At 39.6% G+C, this 22561-nt stretch overlaps 1 protein-coding gene across 2 annotated transcripts in view; it reads left to right on the forward strand.

The window, feature by feature from the left end:
• The window catches only part of SAMSN1 (SAM domain, SH3 domain and nuclear localization signals 1), a 63791-nt gene that overhangs the window by 38952 nt on the left and 2278 nt on the right, over positions 1-22561 (forward strand). For both annotated transcript variants that reach the window (XM_088157798.1, XM_014872986.2), the window contains 6 exons: positions 7015-7086; positions 7665-7820; positions 9756-9876; positions 11278-11429; positions 13449-13655; positions 15184-15334. In XM_088157798.1, coding sequence (XP_088013924.1) covers positions 7015-7086; positions 7665-7820; positions 9756-9876; positions 11278-11429; positions 13449-13655; positions 15184-15334 — 859 coding nt within the window. The remainder of the gene's footprint in view (positions 1-7014; positions 7087-7664; positions 7821-9755; positions 9877-11277; positions 11430-13448; positions 13656-15183; positions 15335-22561) is intronic.

Below are 22561 nucleotides of genomic sequence, written 5' to 3' on the forward strand. Positions count from 1 at the left end.
TAATCTCACTATGGATTCATTAATCAAGTGTAGTCAGGATGTCTGAAGGGAGATAATGAGGGGGAAAAATGGCCTAGTGTTTGGATCTTATTCTTCAGCTAGTTATTTTGTTTATCGTGTTCCATAATATTTGTACCCTGATAAATAAGTTCCAGTTGCAATTAATTATCATAACAGATGACTAGGACATCTTTACTTACAAATTCAAAATCATTCCATAAATAGATCAATTAATTTTATGTTGTCTTTACATCACATGCCTATGCAGTATCAGTTAGCAGTGAAATGGAAACAAGGTGGACTGCTGCATTTTAAAATTTCCTCCCTTTATCCAAAGATGTAAGCATCCATGGAGATAAAGTCCCTAATCCCACATCTTTTTCTCTAAGCACTAACATCCTGCAGTATCAGCACTCCTTAGTGTCTTCCAAAATTTCTCCTCTGAAATGCCCAAGAAAAGATTTGTTCATTTTTTACTTACTTTTTACTCATTTAGGATTACACATGGTATATCTGCCCCACATAAAGCTGACACTATATTACTTAAAAAAAATAAAAAATGTTGAGGTTCTAAGAGCCCGGTGGGTTTGGAGACTGCTGAAGATGGGAATGTTTATAAGCTCTGCTATATTAACTGCAGCACTCAACCTCAGGTGACATAAAGCATGCAAAAAAGAACTTTCTGTCAGTTTTATTATTTCTAAAAAGGTTCCCCTTGAAAGAGAAGAGTGACCTTGCTCTGCTGAGCTGACATATGCCACTGAATTAATGGCTAGGCTTTGCTGTAGGGAAGCTTGCAGAAACATTACAACTCCAATGGCTGAGTTTGCTGCGAACATTAATCAGGGGAACCAAGATGATGTATCAAACACTCATTTAAAAGTAATAAAAACTAACTCTCTTTCTGCCCCCCTCCCCCAAGTTTCTTAGAATTAGCTTATTGTTGGTCATTACCTGTTGTCAAGGGTAAGACTACAGTAGGGCAGTAAAACTCGTGTAAGGGCTTTCTGAAGTTTGCTTACTCTTCAGAAAAAGAACAAACGAGCTTTTGGGATGGTCAGACTTGACCGTGACTTAGAGGTTATTTTTTTTAATCTTGTTTTCATCTGGAAGGTCATTTCAAGGAACACCTCCCACTGAACAGCCACATTCCCACCTCCTCTGCCAGAGCACGCTGGTTGCCCCACTTGTGAGTGTGCTGGCCAGGCATGGGGTCTGTAAAACTGAACCTTTGGGGCTGCATTCTTCTCAGCTCCTCTTTGGGCATATGCATTTTTGTCTTCACTTAAAGCAAACATGCTTGGGAGTAATTTCTCCCATATAGGAAATCCAGCAAAACCCTGCAAGGTCAGGACCTAGATAACACACAGCATTATTAAAATCATGCTGTATAAGTAAGCAGAGAAAGTACTTTAATTGAAGCTGCTAGGTGATTTGGTTTTGAAATGTGAGAATTCGTCTGTGAACTCAGCTGGTTTGAAGAGGAGGAAGTTTCAGGAGAGGAAAGATGTTGGTATTTAAGGGATTAAAGATCAAAGCCTGCAATGCTTACGAAGTGTTCAACCAGCCTCTACTCAGGCAGTGCTCCCCTCCACTGCAGTGGTGGTTTTGTGGGGGGTGGATTTCAAGGCTCATCCCTCCGTGTTTCTGCCCATGTGTAAATGAAGGGTAAAAAAAGGATAGCAGGGAGGTGGAAGTGCACATCATGCCAAATCCTTAACTGTCATTTTCATAGCTCCTCTGAGTTTGTCACACATCCTTAACCTTCTTTTAAAGTCATTTTCTTTTCATGGTTTTGTGTGCCACTGAAAGTCACTTTTAATTAAATGTCATATAAATAATAAAGTCTTAATTACATAATTATTGCAAATACCTGTGTGCACACTCCCAGAATTGGACAGACTGCCAGAAGAGCACTTGGAGTGACTTTTCTCACCGGGAACTCAGAGTGCTCTGCAGCAACTGGGCAGGAACGACGGTGCTCAAAATTCAGGGTCAATGTGCATTTAAAGAAAGTGGAGTCTGATCCTTTCTCCCCCCTTGCACATTTTGCAATACTCACTTGCAGGAAACATTCTGAGTGTTAAGACTGGCGTTGCCTAAATTGCTTCCTTATTTAGTCCCTCACAAAGTTGTTTAATCAACGCAGCACATTTTTTGCCAGACTAAACTGCCTCTTTGCTCAGATGTCCTACACAGCTGCCCCTTTCCAGAGGAAGACTTGCAGATCTTGCAAGCCATCCCACCCTGGTTTAAGTCCAAGAGCAGCAGCTGTGCCTTGTTCTCAGCTTGCCCCAGTGCCTGCCCAGGGCAAGGTGCCCCTGGGAGGAAGCACTGGAGGCTGGGTTTGTAGTGGAGACTCTGGCTGGGCTATTGGGAACTACGTGCCTCGTGTCAGCAGGGATTTAGGCTGGGGAGACTGGTACCACTTAGAGGCACTGATAAAACAGCTGCTCAGTGTTTGCTTTGGAGAGCGCAGTTTGTTCACCTGGGGGAGTGTTGGGTATGATTAACTCATTTTTTTTTTTAATTCACCTTTGCTTCTCCAGCCCTTTCCCGCTGTTAAAATTAGGATGTTTGATCTGAGGCTTCATGGTGGCAGTTCTGTTCAAAGTTCACTTTGCTTCCCTCTCTCCCCCACCTCCATGCAGCTACTGAACACCAGGCCATGATAACAACCAGTCTTTTATAGAGTCATTTTTAAGCCAGTTAAAAATGCCATTTCAGTAGATTGCTCTATTTGAGTTAGCAGGAACAAGCTGTATCTTTTTTATTGCTTTTGACTGGTGAAGTGCAAGGTTTAGGCCGTGTTTCATGTGGGCTATAAAGTTATATTAATGTGTTGGTTAGTGGTCAGAAGTTCTGTATGTGTAATTAATGTGTAAATAGGAAAAATTCCATGTGGTAGAGAGGTCATGATGTTTTCTCTTTTGTTGCTTCCCTTACCCTTTGGAGAGTTGAGTAATATTTTATGGAAATTCTCATTCTTTATACTGAAGTGAGTATTTTTTGGTGGTGTTTCGTTTGTGGTTTTTTTTTTCCCACAGAACATCCAAAAAGCTATAAATTGCTATCTTGCCATCTGGGAAAGTAGGAGACAATTCTTTTGATTATCTATGCAAGAAGATAAGCTAGCAGAGTGGAAATATTTATCCCTACTTGGTAACTCTTTCATTCTCAGAGTGGTCTCCTCCTTCTGAAGGGACAAGAACCATCAGAGAATAGAACAAATGAATCAAATCCTGATCTCCACTTATCTCCATCAATCAGAGCAGCAAGAACAGGCTGTTCTCTTGAGGGCTGCTGTGTCTGCTTTCAAAAAAGAGGGAAGAAGACAAGTGTCTGTGGCAGGCAAGGAAATTGAGCAACATGCTGAGCTCCCTTTTTATTACTTCCAGTGTCCACGTTTGCCCCTATACAGCTTACATGGTTTGGGTAGTCTAAGGATGAATGGAAGCTAAAAATTAAAATGCATGGAGGAATTTTAAGAGATTTACTTGTGTGAGAGGGTCAGTACAAAGCCTTTGACACACACTGGGACTTAAAAGATATTTTGAATAGGACTTGAAGCAAAATATAATGGGCCAGAATTTTAGACAGCAGGCAACCAGACTGGTGAGCAGTGTGAATTGTCCAAAGAAAAATATGGGATTAATATCTCCCATAATGATTATTTATCAGGATAACTGCTGTCAGTTTTGGCTCAAAGGTTGTTTTTAGACACAGGGAAGCTCTGACTAGTTTGTCACAGACAAGAACTTACTTCTCCTATGATATGTCCTACAAGGGAAGGATGTTTTATAAAAGAAAGACATGGATTATTGCAGAACCTGTTGTTGTCTTACTATTTGCATACCATACCATATTATTTTCTAGGGAAAAATGATAGGCTATTTACAGAAAAACTAGACAATCAACTTCAGACTGTCCAAATTAAAATAACCAACAATTACATAGCACTTATCCCTTTAAAAGGATTATTTAAATTTCCTGGATTTCAGGGAATAAATTATATAGGAGACGATGGAAGAAGGTTTTCAAATACTTTAAAGTATCTTTGATATTTTCTATCATGTTAGTGTGGGATACTGAATGAGAAGAGATGAAAGTTAATACGTTGATTTATAGAAATGATTTGATCAGTCCTTGTGCGGGAAAACACAGTTGTTTCTCCCTCTGCCCAGGCCTCCATTAGATTTTACTGAGCAATTTCATATTTGCTTAACATATCCCTGGGTAGCTCTTGCATGAATTGAGCCAGAAAAACCACTTAACTTTATAGGATGCTGAATCCTGGTATCAAAAGTCAATAGCGTATTTTCTCTTAGCAGCTTTGCATTTACTTTAAAAGCTTCCCTTCACCTGGAAATAAGGCCTGTCCATATCTTCACAAAGTAGGTGTTCCCTGACACTAATGCAGTGACTGACACTACTGAAAGTAATAGTCCCATTTCCTTTGCAGCCAGGAGCTCCTAAATCTGCTTTTCGTTATCAGTATAATGGGGTTGGATACGTTTTTAAAAGGTGGTGCCTATTGATTACTTAATGGAAAAAGTTAGTATAGAGAACTGCTGAAGCAGCCCTATTCAGTGCTCTCCAGTGCAGCAAGACCATTATCTAGAACAGTGGAAATCATCCTGTAACCCTTATTAATATTTAATAAGGATGAAGCAACACTGAAGTACACCACCAAATAGCCCAAGGCTCCTGCACATGTAGGATATAAGGTTGTTTCGAGGGTCAAAAAAGAATAACTGATTTCCCTGTGCTCAAGCTGTTTATAGGTAAGACCAACACTAAACAATGTTTTCCCTCTTGTTCATTTTAAAATATTTCAAGCACATCTGCACTTTAATAGGCACTTATTCCTACTAGACATATTGAAGTGTTGGAATGCAACAGAAAGGTCAGTGTGTGTTTAGAGATTGCTGAGACAATTTTGTACTTTCCCTTCCCAGTATTGCTGTGAATCCCAGGCTCCCTTCTTCCTCCTGCTCTGTGCTGCAGGGTACATTTGGCTGGGCTGACAAGCTAGTGAAAGGTGTTAATCCTGTCTAATAGAACCATAATCCTCAGGGCTGTGTTTTTATATCATACTATTGAGCTAACCCCTTGTCACAGGATGTTCTTCATCTACTTAATAGCAAAGCTCTTTATGGGAATTTTAGATAAAAATTAAATGTAGGATTCAAATTGTCATTTTCAATTGTCACAATGTGAAAACAAACAAATGCACCACAATGTTTAGATAACAGAGATTTTATAATCAGTTAAGAGGAGAGCTGTGTGAATTTTGTCTTCTTTTTTTCCCCCCTCAGTGAATAGTAAATGTCATTATAGTTGTCCAAAAATATTCACAAATCTGGGTCAGCTTCTTCAAATAACCTTTGGCTGAAATATTTTTCAGGTTAGATGAGCCCAGAAATATGGGGGGGCAGAAGGGGAAGAGGATGTTATTATTCTTTTAAGCTGTGCTGCTTAGAATATGGAGCCAGAATATGGGTAGACTTTCCTCTTCCATCTGACTCTGCTCAGGCTCCCATTTCTATGTCCACATTCATTTTTTGGGGTAGGAGGTTTGTGAAGTTCCTGGATTGACAGCAAAAGGAGGGAGCTGGAGATGCCAGGTGAAGAGTGCACAGTGGAGGCTTTAGAAACCTGGGGGAGATGAAAATATGACTCGTGGCTGGAGGTGGGGGAAGAAAGCAATGGAACAAGGAACTAGTTTGTCTGAGATCACATGGGCAAGGCAAAAGGATGAACAAGTACAGGAAAAGCTGAAGCCCAGATAGTCTGAAATCACCTATTAAATCAGGCAGAATGTATTTATTTTGTGGTTTGATATTTTAGTTTAGTGTTTTTTTCCCCTGCAGAGGGGAATTTGAATACTCAAAATAGCCTGAGCTTGTACTGCCTCATATATAATAGTGAACCCTGCTCAAGAACTCTCATACTGCATTAAAGACTTTCATTTAGTATGGAAGAGGGAAGTACTTATAAAATCCCGAGTCATTCTAGATTTAGCTGTGAGTATTGGTGAAGACATAAAAACAAGCTCTTAAAGACATTGTAAAGTGGAGAGATGTCCAAATTCTGGCTCTTTCTAGGGACACACTCCCAATTTGTCATCAATGCCAATTTTATGCATTTTGCCACCATGGGCAGTGCAGTGTCAGGCAGCTCTGCCTTGTCATGTCTGACAGGTATTTCTGTATGAGCCCACTCCTCAAAATCTGCTGTGCCACTTCCCTCCTTTTCATGTCATTTATCCACATGCAGAAAGAGGAAAAACTAGAGGGAAGTCAGAGCAATCCATTCACTGTTTCTTAATGCACAGCTCAGGCAATGAAGCCTTTTAATGCCAGGTAAAGCTGTGGCATGGCAGAAAATTGTACCTATTTATGTTTGAAAACCAGAATTTCTAATTGGGAAATTGGGAAGAAAAGCACGAGGCCTGCCTGATTATTCTGTTACTTACTTCCTCTGCAATGTGTGCATTTTGGATGAGATGTGTTCATAATCCTCAGCAGTCCTTGCTCATTCCTGATGGTAAAGAACCATAAATTGTCTCCCCAGCTGCAAAAATACATTGTATGAATTGCCACAATTTACAACACCAAAACCAAGTCTATTGCTTGTATCATATTTATGAAAACACCTTTTTTTTTTTTTGAAACTCATAAACAAACCTTTCTTATCTGTAAATAATGCATGGTTATCTATACACAGAAGAAATGTGATGTAAAACAACTCATAATCATATTCATTACCTAATTTGAAGCAGCATTGTTTCTCTTACTTGTATTTTTCTACTTCTGCCTGTACAGTCACCATTTTTTCCCCCTACAAGCATCTCATATTTTGTTTCTAGCTGGATGTAGCAGTTCATGGTCCACTGATATGGAAGGAATTTTTAACACCAACAGGTGGCTTGACAGCTTTATTTAAGTCTTGATAAGAGAACAAAGCAGACCACCAGCAGTGGGTGAAGGTTTGTCTTTTCTTCTTTTGCAGCGCACCAGCAGCTTTGGAAGCTTTGACCGTTTCAGGCATCACTCGATATCCAAGACAGATGATTCAGCTGAGGTCTGTAGAACACAAAATTTAAATTTCTGCAGTTCCCTTTCCTATGGCAGTTATGCAAAAACATTGGGAAGCTATTGTGTAAATTTTACATCAGTGAGAATTTTGCTTATATACCTGCATCTGAGTGGCTGAGGTCTTGACAAAAATATACAAGAGAATCACACCTAAACTTTGGCACTTTGATGTTAAAATAGAAACAATTAAAAAAAAAAAAACAAACCTGCACTTCACACTGGTACATGCCCAAAATAACCAGCACTTTACAAGTAACCCACAGGTGTCTCACTTTTGTTTTCAAGACCTCTGCAAAATTTCCCTCAATTCTTATTGATATTAGGGACAATAAATAATGGGAAACAGCATCACCTACCATATAACATATCTTCTTTCTGTCATTCATGCATAGAGTATTATGCTGCAAACCTGTTTAGGCACACAGTTTCCAAGTAAAATGGCCATGACTGAATTTTGTCATGCTAACTTTGTTAGTGTCCTTAATATTTCCCCATAATTCCTGCTTCTGTATGCTGCATGTATTTTTGTGGTGAGTTATTGCTTGCTTTTTGATTTCAAAACAGATATCTGAGCTGGAGACTATAAGTGACATTGGGGAAACAGTACAAATCAAAGCAGCAAACAATGGAGGAAGTCTGAGTAAGAAGATGAGAGCCATTTCACTTACCATGAAGAAAAAGATGGGCAAAAAATACATCAAGGCACTCTCTGAGGAGATGGTAAATACACCCTAAGAGCCCTGTGTTTGTTGGAAATACAGTAAAAATATTATGTGCATTTTTTCTGTTCATGTTTCAACTGTCCTCAGCTGTGACAAACCATAAAACCAGGGTAACAACACATACTGAATTAAGCCAGCTTTTGTTATGTACCTGTTCTTTCATGTGCACTTTAGTGTACACACAAATCACATAGTAAGGGCCCGAGAGAGTCATAAGAGCTTTACATCATTTAATTTTGCTTTTTCATCAAGGAACAATTGTATGAGTATGTGTGTATGAGCACAAAAAACCCCTCCTGATGTGGACACAAGGGAGTATTGGTTGAACCCTATCATCAGTCTGATGCTCAGTTTGTACAAAGAGCTTCATTACAAGAATTTATCTCCCTATACAATAATTGTTTCTGAAGTCCACTTTGTAGAGGTCAGCCAGCATCCTAGAGAATTCCAACTCATATGCCTTATCTCCTTTTACCTTATCTAATCTCAGTGAAACTATCTTTACTAAACATTAAAAGCATAATCTTGCATATACTGCAAACCCCGTTTTCTCAGTACTTTTTATCAGTAAGTTCCAAAATTTGAAAACACAAGGCAAAAAACTTGTCACACTTAACAATCCAAAAAAATCTAGCTAGTCTGCATCCTATCTCATGTGTCAATATCAAGTAAGGAAAATAAATGAGGAACCTCACAAGTAGAAAATAATTTTTCACAGGATACCTTTAAATAGTTTTTGGAGGACCAAGACAAGGATCCGTATTTCATTAGTTTAGTTTTCTTTTTTTTTTTTTTTTCTAAAATGCAATCCATTATCTTTATATTATATTTTTATATTTCCTTTCTGCACATTTAAAGCAACAATTTCCATGACAGTAATTCAATGGATTATCTGTTTGGACACACATGTAGCATGATCTTCATTCCTTCAGGAGATGATGACAATCAGCACCAGCCTCCTGACTAATCTGTTATGCTGCTGGCTGGTGTAACAAGCACAGTTCTTGTTGAGAACCAATATAGTTCTTCATTTCAGTGCTCTGCCTGATATGAACCTGTATGAGTCTTCTTCACACATGCACTGTCATCTTTGCTTCATCATCTAAATGGTTAATAACTAATTTTTCCCCAAATACTATGTGCTGAAGGAAGTTTCAGTGGCATCAGGATATCACATGCACTGGCAACATGATGGATTCTGCTGGAAAATCCCTCAGTTTGAAAGATCATCCCTATTTAATTTATCTGTTACATTCTCTTAACTGTGAATATGGATCTTATTGTTTTGAACAGGCTGTGATTCCTGAGGTGTGATTTCTTGGTATAAACTCAAGAGGCCAATTTCATACACCATTAGACTTTGTGAGAGAAACATATATACCTGTTAATTCTGGAATGCACTGGATTTTGAAGACAGGGTGAATGTTGGGAAGTGTGGTGAGCAGGGTGCTAGAACACACCAGTGTCCCCAGCCTGCCACCAAGCAACCACCATCTTAAAAACTTAAAAACTGTGTAAAACACAGCTTAAAAACAGTTCAGTGTAAAACACAGCTGTGTCAGCCAGCTCTTCACCACCTGCTTTCAGAACTGAGCTTTACATTCCTTTCTCTGAGACAAGCAGACAAAATCTTATCAGGCTGCCTACAAATTTCCAATTACAAGCTTTCAGCTCTGCTGTGGTGTGTTGCAGACTTCCTAGTTTGAGCAGGGATGGGATGAAGTGAGTGGGGCAGAAACAAGACAGAGTTTCTCCAGGATCATAAAATACTGGGAGTGACTGTAGGACACGGTCTTCTAAAATGCCTTCTCTCACAAAGGAGTTCTTAATAAAGTGCAATGATGAGCTAATCTCCAATGATGCTTTAGAACAAACAAAAAAAATTCTCTAAAATACGTTTCTTGGGGGTTAATATTTGATTTTTGTGTTAAAGAATGAAGAGGGAAAAGATGACAATGATCCTGGTGGTGGAACACACACTGAGAAGGTCTCCCTGAAAGCCAGTGACTCTTTGGAAAGTCTCTATAGTCTGAACAGTGGCCAGAGCTCATCTAGTAAGTACAAGACACCTATACTTCTTATTCAGTCACTGGATCAATATAGTTATTGCTTATGTCTGTGGAATCAGAGTTGGTGATCAAAAATGTGATGGTAGAGAGCCCTTCATTCTGGCAGACAAAAGTGCAATTTGGTTAAATGGGTAGCAGCTGGGGTAGATATGTATCTATCCAGAAATAAATTGAGTGTTTTTAAGAGTGGAAATATTAACTGAAGAAAAAAACAAACCATGAATTATAGTGCATACTGCTGGTATATATGCCATAAATTTTTGTGGGGTTATCAGTGCCATAGTGCTGGGTTTGCAATCACTGGGTGCAGCCACACGAGCATCCTCTCCTGGTGGCTTGGCTGTGAGCTCATCCTTTGCCCTGGAGATGTGAGGCAGACAGAGTTTCTCTGAGATGATGGGGGATGTGGGTCTGACCTGGCAGCTTTGGGGCATGATGCAGGGAGACACAGCCCATCTGAAACCCTCTGAAAACCCTCTCCCATCAGGGTAGTCTCAGTTGGAAGGCAGAGGAGTCCGTGATGATAAATGTGCCTCCACCTCTCTCTGTGTTGCTCTGCTGTGGATATTTGCTGGGTGGCAGGCACAGCTGTCCCTGGTGACACTGCTGTGCCACCCTGCAGGCACTGCCTGAGCTCTGAGTGCAGACTGGAGCTGCAGTCCAGACCATTTGCACTTAGAGTTAATCTGGCCCTGAGATGGAGCTGTGCACTTAAGCAATCACCTCAAACAAAACCGTTTTTATGATCATTTTCTGTGACGTGATTTGTGAAAATCGTATATGGGAGTTTACTTCCAACACACTGCTGCTCTTATCTAAGAACATATTTGGATGGGATATTGCAGAGCTTGCTCAAATTTGCTTGAATTACTCTGCTGATATTTTATTGCTCAACTTGGATAAAATGACAGGCAGAAATGTTGATAAGATTAAAATTTCCCTCTGCAATGCAGGTTCCTTTGATGTTTCAGCTAGCTGTGGAATGAAATAAAATAACTTCTACGGTACTTGTTTTCATTTCTCTGAATAAACAGGAGAAGTTCAGCAGAATTATTTCCCTAAATTGCACTTTTAGGGTACATTTTATTAATCTGCAGAGGTAATATTTCAAAAAGTCTGTAAATAAAATGCGTAGTCTATTAGTATCATCACCCGAAAAAGATTACTTTAGGGAAGATATTGATGAAAGATCTCCTACCCATTTTCTTCTGTCTCTTGTAGCATGATTTTTATTGAATGTAGTTATCCTGGAAGGTGTCAAACCCACACAGAATCCTCTCTGTCTCTGATTGTGTGGCGTTGATTGTGGCTTTCCTTTGGGCTGCTGAGCAGGGTTGTGTGTCGGGGCATTTGGTGCAGGGGTGTCTCAAGGTGCCTCTCTGCCAGGTGGGGTGACCAGCTGCTCTGATGGCACGAGCAACAGGGACAGCCTGCGTTTGGAGGACGAGGTGCCCTACAATGGCCCCTTCTGCGGCAGAGCCAAAGTCCACACCGACTTCACACCCAGCCCCTACGACACCGACTCGCTGAAAATCAAGGTGAGACAGACACCAGGATTCCTTCCTTCCCTCTAACAGTGCCAGGGGACTATTTTTTACATACAAACTATAAGTTTAATAATGAGTTTTTAACTGCTTAAGCATGTGGAGCACTCGAAAAGCAAGGCTGATCTGGTTTCGCAGTGCTTCTATAAGGACTTAGTTCAGACAAGGCTGCAAACCAAGTGATGCTAAAGGCTTTTTAAGGCACAAATTCCAAGTAGTAACCTGGCATCACCCTAAATACCCCAGCTTTCCTCAGAGTAAAATACATGCTGCTACCCATATACATGGTCTGGAGTAAGAAAGAGTAAAGTCTCAGGGGATGTGAAGTTGTCTCCTCAAGCTTTCCCAGTCACAGCTAAGATGTATTCAAAGCTCAGTGGCACTCATTGCCTTTAAGAAAAACAGTTTGTCTTTTCATTAAACTTTTCTTTAAGCCTATGTTTGAACTATGCATGTTCTTCAGCCCAGATATGGCAAGGGCTGTCTGGGCTGAGTGAGTGAGGAAGAGGAGCAATAAACAGGGGCCCAGTTGAACATTACTAAAAAACCCCAGCCCTTCAGACTCTTTTCTTCTTCACAGCTTCTCGTTTCTGCCAAATCCTGTATCTCACACACACTCCCTCTCCTCCTCTCTGGCCTACATGAGAGCTGTTGCTCTGGTGGTACTTGCAGCCCTCAGCACTTGCCCTCCACTTCCACCCACATCTAGGGCATTTCTTTTAATGCAGCTTAACTGTTTTAACTATTTAACTGGTCATGAAATGGCAAATATCTGCTGGCTCACACAGGTTTCTTTTTTAGTCACTAGGGTGGTGTATTTTGGAATGATAAACGAATACTTAGGGTTGAAATTCCCTATATTTATCACACAAAATTTCAGTACCCTGAATCTGAATTCAAAGTACCTCTGCAGCTTGGCTTGGAGCCACTGCCTAATCCTGACCTGCATCCACATCTGAATGCATGAGTTTGTAGAATAACATGTGCTTATAGAGATTTAAATAAATGTTTGTTTAGTTTCCATTTCAAATGTGCTCACAGCTCTGAGCCCCCATGTTCTAACTAAACCAGGTCACCAGCTCACAATCAATTTTGTACTTGGGTTTGTACCAAAACTAGGGTGACCACTTGACTTGCTGGTCGTTGACCAGACCAGAAAAGGTGTAATTCTTGGAGTTGTGGACATATCTTAACAAACTGAGTTTTATTTCTAACTTTGTAACAGCATCTCAAACGAAGAAGGCATTAGTTGGATAACTTTTCAAAGGCTTTCAACGTTTTTCTGTGATATGTGCCAAGAGAGGGCTCATTTCTGAGGTCCTTCGGAGCAAGTTGTGTAGGGTGTATGATTTTGTAAGAGCCTTTTTACTATGAGAATTACTCAGAATGACCATTTTCCTGAGCTGAGACCTTGGTTCCCACAGTGTGGCTGTGAAAACCTTTACCAAAAAACCCTCTTGAAATAGCTGTGTTGTCACCTTTGTAAGCACTCATATTTGTAAAGGGAGTTAAATGTTCTTTATTATCTTTGAGAAGAGTAGTCAGCGTTTTTTACTGTAAAATGAATAGGAGTCCACCTTTCACATAGGTCAGCTATCTGTTTTTGAAGACCCTTGAGAGGCCAGATAATAAAATTATTCTGTAAATGCTATGGCACATATTTTGAAAATAACCTTACAGTAATTCCTTGCTCTTTGCCAAAACTATGCCCACTTCCCATGACAAAAGTTAATTGCTGATGCAACCCTATCCCTTTTCAGGGACCAAGTAGAGCACAAAACAGTGAGAAGGCTGCTTATGCTCACGTCTGCTTTGCAAAGGTTTGGAGATAAGGACATGCTCCACTTTCTGTAATTATTTTCCTGGGATTTTATAAAAGCAAAGGCACTAAATCTAGGTAATAAAAAAAAAATTATTTCATACTGACTCGTGCTGGTTTTGGTCCATAGAGGAAAAGCTACATATAACAAACCAGAGGTGTAAGCAGTGGTGTGCTTTTTTTTATTGTTCTAGAAAGGAGACATCATAGATATCATCTGCAAAACTCCCATGGGCATATGGACTGGCATGCTGAACAACAAAGTAGGAAATTTCAAGTTCATTTACGTGGATATTATCTTGGAAGAAGAAGCTGCACCCAGAAAGATAAACCCATGCAGAGGAAGCAAAAGGACCAAGCCTAAAACATTGCAAGAGCTCCTGGAATGTGTCCACCTGCAGGTCAGCCAAGGCATTTCCCAGCTCTATTTGAAACGTTCCCTCTCTGTGCGCTCGGGTTTGAATGTCATTTACAGGCAGGAGGAGAAAGGCAGGTTTCAGCAGTTTTGATGTCAGCAATGCAAAGCAAAGCAACCTCGTGTCTGTCTTTTATCTGATGTGAGTGATGCCAAGATGATGTTTTGCCTTGTCTTTTATATACCTTTTATATAACTTCAGTGTATCCTCAATATTCTTAGCATGCAAGATTGTATTTCCTTAAGAAAAAGGAGAAAGAAAGAATTACCTTGTAATTCCTTAAGTCTGATAACTTAGCGTGGCCCTAGTATTTAGTTAAGCCAGGAGACCAAACATCCTAAAGGCCTCATAGCAGGAGGCCAGAAGACCCAAGACTATCTAGGGAAACCAAGGACCTCTCTAGAACATGTCCTGTAAACTAGAGATTTGGCCCATCCAGGGGGAAATTCCACAGATGGGGGAATATCACACCATTCATCCAGGCCTCCCATTGGGGCATCCTTGTTAGATATTCTAATTTGTAAGGTCTATAAATTGTATATGGGATCTATCGTGTGTGTGCACTGTGGCACATTCCACCTTGGCAAAGTGGTGCACCTTATTAAAATACAGAGGTAAAAACCTCCTATCCCTTAACCATGCCTGGCTCTCAGTTTTTAAGACCAGGAAAGGCATCACGAGTGGCTTGTAGAACTGCATTTGACCTCATCATGTGGCTGGGCTAGGAGACTCCACTCAGAGAGGGACACTGGTGACTTGTCAGGTCAGCCTGACTGCAGCTGTGTGCTCAAGTATAGGAGGTGTGTGGCTGTGGACATTCCAGGGACACAGCTGCAGTCTGACTCCAGCACCAAAACGGAGAATTTATGTTTCTAATTCCTAATGTTCTTTAGGGAACAGCAATGGTTTTGCACTATGCTCATGTTGAGCCTCTCTCGCTCTCTGCAACCCTAGATCTTGACTGAGTGTCAAAGTGTAATGAGGTCATGATTTACAAGTAACATTTTTAATAAGGGTAATTGCTTTGCTGCTGATGCTAACACTCCTTTCCCTGGAGCATGCACAGAGTTTTGTACTGAGTCAACACACAGCTCAAGGGGGACCTTGTGTGACACAGCAGAGTCCAGGGCTCCCTCTGCTTCTCCCGTTGCTGGTATCGAGGGGCTCCTCCTGTGAAAAGGCAGAGCACTCCTTTCCTCAGAGGCTCTCCTGGGCTCAGCGTGGGAGACACTCATGGAGTGACCCACAAAAGCCCAGACACTAAGCAGATTAAATAATTTCTGGAAGAGCTCTGCCCTGGTGCTGTTTACTGCTGGACTGTGCTATGGAGCTCAGGCACAGATGCTGGCATGGCCAGGAGGGCTCCCAGGCATCTCTGCCTCTGCTCCCTCCTGCTCTCCACCTCTACCAAAGCTAAGTCAAGTGGACTGGAGCCCATTTCAACCTGGCCTAAAAGAAAAAGTGAAACTGTGCCTATTCCTCCACTAAACAGAGTGCTTGTTTCATTTCGTAGGAATATGCCTCAAGCCTCCTGCTGAATGGCTATGAAACTCTAGAGGACTTAAAGGATCTACAGGAAAGCCACCTTATTGAATTAAATATTTCCAACCCAGAAGACAGGGCAAGATTGTTATCAGTAATTGAAAGTCTACACGACTGTGACAGTAAGTGTTAAAGATTTGTTAACAGTATATGCACTAGTATCTTAACCAAAAGAGATCTTAATTCAAATAGCTTCAGTAAAGAACTTTCTTTATTTTTTTAAACAATATTCTGCAGATAATTACAATTTTTTTCTTTCCCTCACTTCATTCCACACTTAAAACCTTATCCAAATTAGCTTTTTTTTCGGTAGGAAAGTATTGTAAACAAAAACCAAAAAAAAACCAAAAACCACTAATAGCTGATTTTCATTCTTCTCTCAAAATTAATCTAACTTGTGTTTCTGGTGAGCTTCCAAGAGTTGAACATATGGGGTGTGTATATGCACATGTACTGATTACCATTTTGTTTTCTTCAATAGTTCCTTTTGTGGGGAGTGGAAAAGCTAGGACACAGAACAGGAAAACTTTTCTCATGCTATTTTAATGATATTTCCAGTCTGACTTCGAATTGTAAATAATTTATATCAATTTTGTAGAAACTACAGCTAAGTATCTACTTAATTAGACACTCAGCCAAAACAGGAGGGGTTTTTGTCTTCATTAATATTTGTGCATAGTCCCCCTATGCTGAGCAGTCATGTCATCAAATGTGCACTTCCAATTGAGAAACATAGGAAAGAGAGAGAAAGAAAAACAATGTTTTCCTGGGATAGTTTAATATCCATTTTTGTCAGGCATCCACTTATTATTACCTCAGTATGTAGGCAGCTTTTCTTTTTTTTACTGAATGGGATTTTTTTGGAACCCCATTTGTACATTAAGTTGTTCCTGTTCTTATTCAGCTTCCAGAGAAAGGCTCTTGCAGATGTGTTGGAGTGGCATTGGAAAGGTTCTCTTTGACCTCCAGGTTCAGAAGTTCTTTCTGGTCTATAGCTTTGTGAGATGGCAGGTTTGAAAAGAACTCTTGAAGGGCTGTCTATGTAGAAGCAATGATTGAAAGAGTGCATCCAGAAAAAAAAGGGTTACATTTTGCAGAAGTTTTATCACAGAGATCTGCCAGGAAGTCACCTGAAAAAGTATATGCTGAGTATAGAGTGTTTTTGTGGAAACCAGCCTTGCTGCGCTTTCTGCACCTTTTACTGTGAATGTTTTTACATATTTAACACCAGAAAAACAGTAAAGAAAAATGCTAGTTTGTAATTTTGCAGTTTTGCATCACTGTGAAAGCCAAACCGAAATGTAATGGTTTCCAACAGACCACACGAGTGCCAAAGTATTCTGTAGTGGTGAGAGTATGGTTTGCTGTTTGTATTTGCTGGGTAACAAAAAGCAGAGCAGGCAGCTTTTGATACTGAAGGTGTCTTGACACTTAATGCACCTGTGCAAGAACCAAACCTAACAAGGTCCTTACATGTCCCATATACTGAAAATTAATATATTCACCTTTATTATCCAAACTGGGTTCTTCCTACATTGGCAGTGTAGGATTAAGTTGCTTCTCCAGGCAAAACAGTGTCCCTGATTTTATCTGCATGGTAGTCTAATAGTTCAAATTCTTGTAACAGTTCTGGGAATAATTACATTAAATCTTATAAAGTGGTCCATGCTTCAGAATCAGTGACAACACTGTAGTCTTATTTCAAGAGATGAAATGAACATTTGTTTCACATGCACTTTAGACAGGTATAGCAAATCTTTCCACTATTCAAATTCAATCAAATAGTTTTCCCAGAATTTATGAATGCTCACAGGGACCAGAACCACAACATCCTTTTGTGTCATGCCAGCTATAAGCATTCATTTAAGTCTAGTTAAATTCTGTAAGACTCGTGTCTATTTTAAGGTAAGCCAGGAGTAAATACTGTCCTAGTTTGATTCTTGAATCCTTTCCTCCTCTGGTTGCAAAGTGATCAGAGCATTTGTCACATGACTGGTGGGGACAGAACTGAACAACCTGTTCCAGAAAGGAAGATACTAAAGACCAAAATGGATAGAAGCTATCTGTTAAGTTGTTATAACAAAAGACAGGGAGTCAAGATGATCTTGGGGATAAGCTCCGCATGAGTCTGACGTTGTACTAATCATTTGACCTCTCTGTCCTTCTGTCAATCAGATTGGAAAATTGGGTTGAAAGAGCTGGGTGCTACTGTGAAAGTGAATTCTGCATCTGGACTGAACTTTCCTGGGTCAATTTTTTTTTTTTTCCTAAATGGGCATGGCTCAGTCCAGCATAAATGATTTTTTAATTAAAATTGATTTTCTGCATTGCTTAGAAGTGAGCTGCATAATTACCCACAGCTACAATGTAATCTGTTTACTGGCCAGGAGAATTCTAGATAGAATTTCAGCACTTTCCAGGTAAAAAGTTCACTTTTTAAAAAAAAGCTTTCTGAAAAAATAAGCTAAGGCTATAGACTGTATTTACTGTTCCAGGCCCATCTTTCTCACAGAGCTTGGAAGATTTCCATGCCTCTGCATTCCATTCATGCTTTCATGAAGCACGTGTTTGAATAATGGATGGAGAGTCAGGTATGGCCCAGAGTTGAAATACAAGGGTTTCTGAGTTTTTGTGACACTGCTATTACTCAGAACAGCCAAGTGTGCTGGAACATAGCCTCATTTTACTAGACCCTCCTATAAATGCAGTAAGACAAGATTTCATATTTCTTTCATGTGAAATCTGATCTTGTGAGATGTCCAGAGGTTTTTACAAGGCTTTTAATTTCTTTGTCATTCCTTGGCTTTTTCTTGGCATTTATTGTATGTTATACTAAGTAATTTCTTCATGACACATACTCACGGTGTATAATTCATTTTGCAGAATAAACATTTATTGAATTTTCTAACCAAAAGACCTGAAGCAGTAGTTTCCACATTATATGCTACTTAAAGCCATGCAAAATATAGGATTTTTGGCAGTGACTTTTTTTTAAATCTTACATTTGATTTAGACCTGAATGAATTTGAAAGAATAAATTTTTCCCATCTTATAGCATGAATTTAAAAGAGTAAGTTTTATTTAGCAAATGCTGTGACACAGTGTTTTTAAAGCAGATTTTTTCTTTCTATTACTGCACTATCTTCTTTCTTCCTTGCCTGGGAGTCCAGGCCCAAATTCATCATCTTCAAGTACTTCATGTAGTAAGGCTATCCTAGAACTGCAAGGATTTTTAAGCTCCTCGTGACCCCTTCTCAGACATCTTTTTAGATTTTCTATAAGTTGGTCAGACCTATATACTTGGGGCAAAAGTCTTGGTTTCCATGAATTCATGGCTGTGAGAAAAAAAAAAAAAAAAAGTTGTTTCATAAAGTATTTCTTAATAGCTTTCCATTCTTCTCCCAGATGGCTTCTAGACAGGAGATGGATGTCTGTGCTTTTGTAGGATGCTATTTTTAAAGCAAAGCATTTCAAAGTGAAGGATGGTTAATGAATAAAGTAATAAAAGAAGTTTGGGACTTCTTTTCTTGACCGCTTCCCAGGACACACGTTTGTGTGTGTGCAAAATAGGCTTGATTCTCTTCTCACATAGATGATTTAAATCAACAAGTTCATCCCTGAAATCCACTGGGTTACACTAGTCCAAAGCTATTCTGAGCTAAAGAAAAATTAGACTTCATTGGATATGTGCATTCAGTTAATTTTATGGAAAAACCCCAAAAGGTGAATATGTATCTTATCATATTTACTTATCTCCCCAAATCCATTTCCTTAGCTTACTTTCCGTATTTAAGTGCAGATCATACTTTAAATTCCACTACTAATACCAAATAAGGTTTATTCTTTATTAATTGTTCTTGGACAGCAAGATAGGAGATAGATAAGGACACAACTTTCAGTTTTCAGTCACATTCCTTACGTGAGAATCAGGCACCCAGAGTTTCATTTTACACTGGGCAGTCCCTTTCAATGCATGGGATCACACAGTATCTTGTCAAGGTCAAATAGTGCTCAAACACAATCTCCCCTTTTACAGTGTGGTACAACTCATTGGCCTGAACATAAAATTGACAGATTTCCCAAGAAAGCTTATCCTTGCATGGATATTAGCATTTTTCACATTTTTTTTCAGGCACATCTGTTTGCTTTCAGATTTTAGATAAAAAAGAAGCTTCTCATTTCTGTTTTCACCACAAGTTCTCACATAAGTCCAAGAACTTTTCCCTCAGTGAATGCAATATTTTAAGTTGCGTATCTGTAAATATCCACAAATATTTAGTCTTTTGAATGCCCATAGTATTGCACTTCAGGCTTTTCTGCATCTTTTCCAAGAACTCCCTTTACTGCTCCAAAATGATCCTTTCTGAGTTTGATGCTTTGTGAGTTCTCATTTCATTTTCACACTTAGATGGTCTAAGTGGTACAGGTGATACGTGACCTATGTGCATACACAGGTCTGGCTTCATCCTCCAAAACTCACTTTGTTCAGTGGGGCCCAGTGACAGGGCAGGGAGCAATGGCCATAAACTAAACCACAAGAAGTTTCAGCTCAACATGAAGAACTTCTTTGCACTGAGGGTGGCAGAGCACTGGAGCAGCTGCCCAGGGAAGGTGTGGAGTTTTCCTTCTCTGGAGACATTCCAAACCCACTTGGACACGTTCCCATGCACCTGCTCCAGGTGACACTGCCTTGGCAGGGGGGGTTGGAACAGATGATCTCCAGAGGTCTGTTCCAAGTATCCTGTGACTCTGTGATTTTGAGTCTTTAGTTATTGTAAGGTACTGATCAGTACAGCACCACTGCAACTCCCAGGAGGGCAGGCGAGTGACTCAGCCTAAAGCATGGTGCTCCTAGCCCAGTTCTCCTGGACAAGATTCACAAAGGCAAACCCTCAGACAGCACACTCATGAAGTTTGGTATGCTCTTTTATGACCTTATTTTTGCCCAAGACAAAATCCAAGCCTCCTGCCACTCATCTGGTTTAAACTGACATAACTGCACAGAAGTCAGAGTGACCTCTGTGCATTCTTGAGTTGAATTCCCTTAAACCCAAGCTTAAAGTGCTTCCCTAATCAGGACTTTAACCTCATTAGGAAGGGAAAAAGCGCTGGTGAAGGAAAAAGGAAATATATCCTTGTGCGTGTCATGCACATCTAAGTCATTGAATAACAAAAACTCATTTTAAGGGTCTAAATAGTGAGGAAGATAAGGGATGCATCACACATCTCTTACCAAGGCTAAAGGCCTCACATTTTTTTCAGAAGTCTGAATATAATCCTACTGTCTAAAAGAGTACTGGAATATATGTGTCAAAATGATGCATATCTTGGGCTCTTCTGGCCATATCATAGACAACAGTGACTGAGAGCCATTTATCTTATGTGAAACTGCTTTACTGTAGAAAAATGATAGGACTTCCATTTGTTGATAAGATAGTTATTTCTGATGATTCTGCAACATCTAACGGCAGTTTAATTTTATCAATTCCTGTTTTCTGTGCAGCGTGGCTTTCTTCTGATGTCCAAAAGATTAAGGCAGCAAACCTACCTTTCTTAATGTAGAACTCGAGGGTGTACATGTTAGAGAAATGACTTAAGTAAAGCAGAATAGAAGAGCCAAAAGCTTAAAAAAAAAAAAAAGAGCAACTTTTGCTTTGCTCTTCTCATGCGGCAACTTCTAAAATTGCATGCAATGTATTTTTATAATACTCAGCATCCTGTTCAAGTGGTTTAGTAGCTACTGCATGATATTCAAGATTGCTTTAAAGAAAAAAAAAGACACCAAAGTTTGCTTTCAGTCTTTTCTTCATAAAAATGGAGAGGGAGGGCTGTTCTTCCAACTTCTGCTTAGAATGAAAAATAGAAAATATAACATTTTTACTGTCTCAAACGCAGTTTTCAGTTTTTCGTGCAATTTTCCTTGAAACACATTAAGGAAACATTGATAAAAAAAAATTAAGATCTGTTGTTCACATAGGAATGGCTCAGATTATCTAGACAGCCAGTTACAAGGCACTAATACAGTGACTGAGACTACATTTTCCTTTTAATCCACTACTTACTCAGTCTTCTTTCCATTGTAAAACAAACAAAGTGGATGGAGGCTCCTCTCTGACCTTGAAAATGTAAACAGGATTAACACTTTTTAGGTCAGTGCTTGCCAGGGCAGCAGATGATGCTGGAGCAGCAGACGAGAAGGCAGCAAGCAGCATTAGGCAGCCGAGGGGATTAGGGGGGAGGCAGCAGGGCAGGAGGGCTCCAGGGCTGCACAGGGCTCGGTTCCCTTGGCCCCGGTGGGATGGTGCTGCCAGGAGCTGCAGACACGCTCAGGACAAGGCTTTGCTGGGGCATCCCTGTCTTTTGTGCTGAGCTGCTTCTGTCGCTGCCAACAGCAGCGGGAATACCTTCACCCGTGTGGTGCCTTTGTAATTCCTTCCTGACTTCAATCAGAAATCAATTGGAACCCTACATGATCAAATATTTTCCCTGCAAAGAGAGAGATAACATTTGACATGACAAACTGTGCTCTGTAAAGTGAGAAGGAGATCAAACAGTTACAGATATCAATTAAATCTGCTGCAACGTGTACTCTTTCACACAAGTGCAATTAACCATTAATTTATTTGGGAACAAGATGGAACTTTTATTCCTTGGAAAATATTTAAAGTGATTGTTTTATTATTCTTCTAAATACATCTGGTTATGCCTATACCCTCAGACTTTATTGAAAAATAACTAAGTTGATACCTTGGATTCTTTAAAATATCGGCTTAGTTTTTCAATTTATTAGGCAACTGGAAGTTGGAAGATATTAGGCAGATTTAACCAGGCCAAGCAAATCTACAAGATTTCCATCAAGACCTCAAAATGCTTCTCAATAAATCAAAATGCATTGTGAAATAAGCTGTTGAAATCTCACACAATGAAAAATGTATCCAAAGAAATTCTCCCACTGTTCCATTTCATTATAAAAGAGTGAAAAAAATTCAGTCTTTCATTTCTAATTTATTCTGTGTTATTCAATACAAGCTAGAAAAAAAAATCAAATTTACAATCTTTCTCATTTTACCAAATGTTATCATTTCCAACAATTGAAATAAAAGTCAGCGTGAGTGTTCTTCGAGGAAATTTTAAAATTCTAGTAACTAAAATAGATTTAGATTTTGACACAGCATTAAATCCTTCCTATCTTTGGACTTCCATTCTGCCCGAACTTAAATTGAGAGAGTTTAAATATGACTAAAGATCCAGATCTGACTGTTTAACCAAGGAGGAACAAATCAAGTGGAAGAAGGGAACTTTCTTTGCAAAAGCACAAAGGTAGCATTTTTCTGATAGGCTAAAAATCT

The sequence above is a fragment of the Sturnus vulgaris genome, chromosome 2 (genome assembly GCF_052056855.1).
Source record: "Sturnus vulgaris isolate bStuVul1 chromosome 2, bStuVul1.hap1, whole genome shotgun sequence".
Lineage (NCBI taxonomy): Eukaryota > Metazoa > Chordata > Aves > Passeriformes > Sturnidae > Sturnus > Sturnus vulgaris.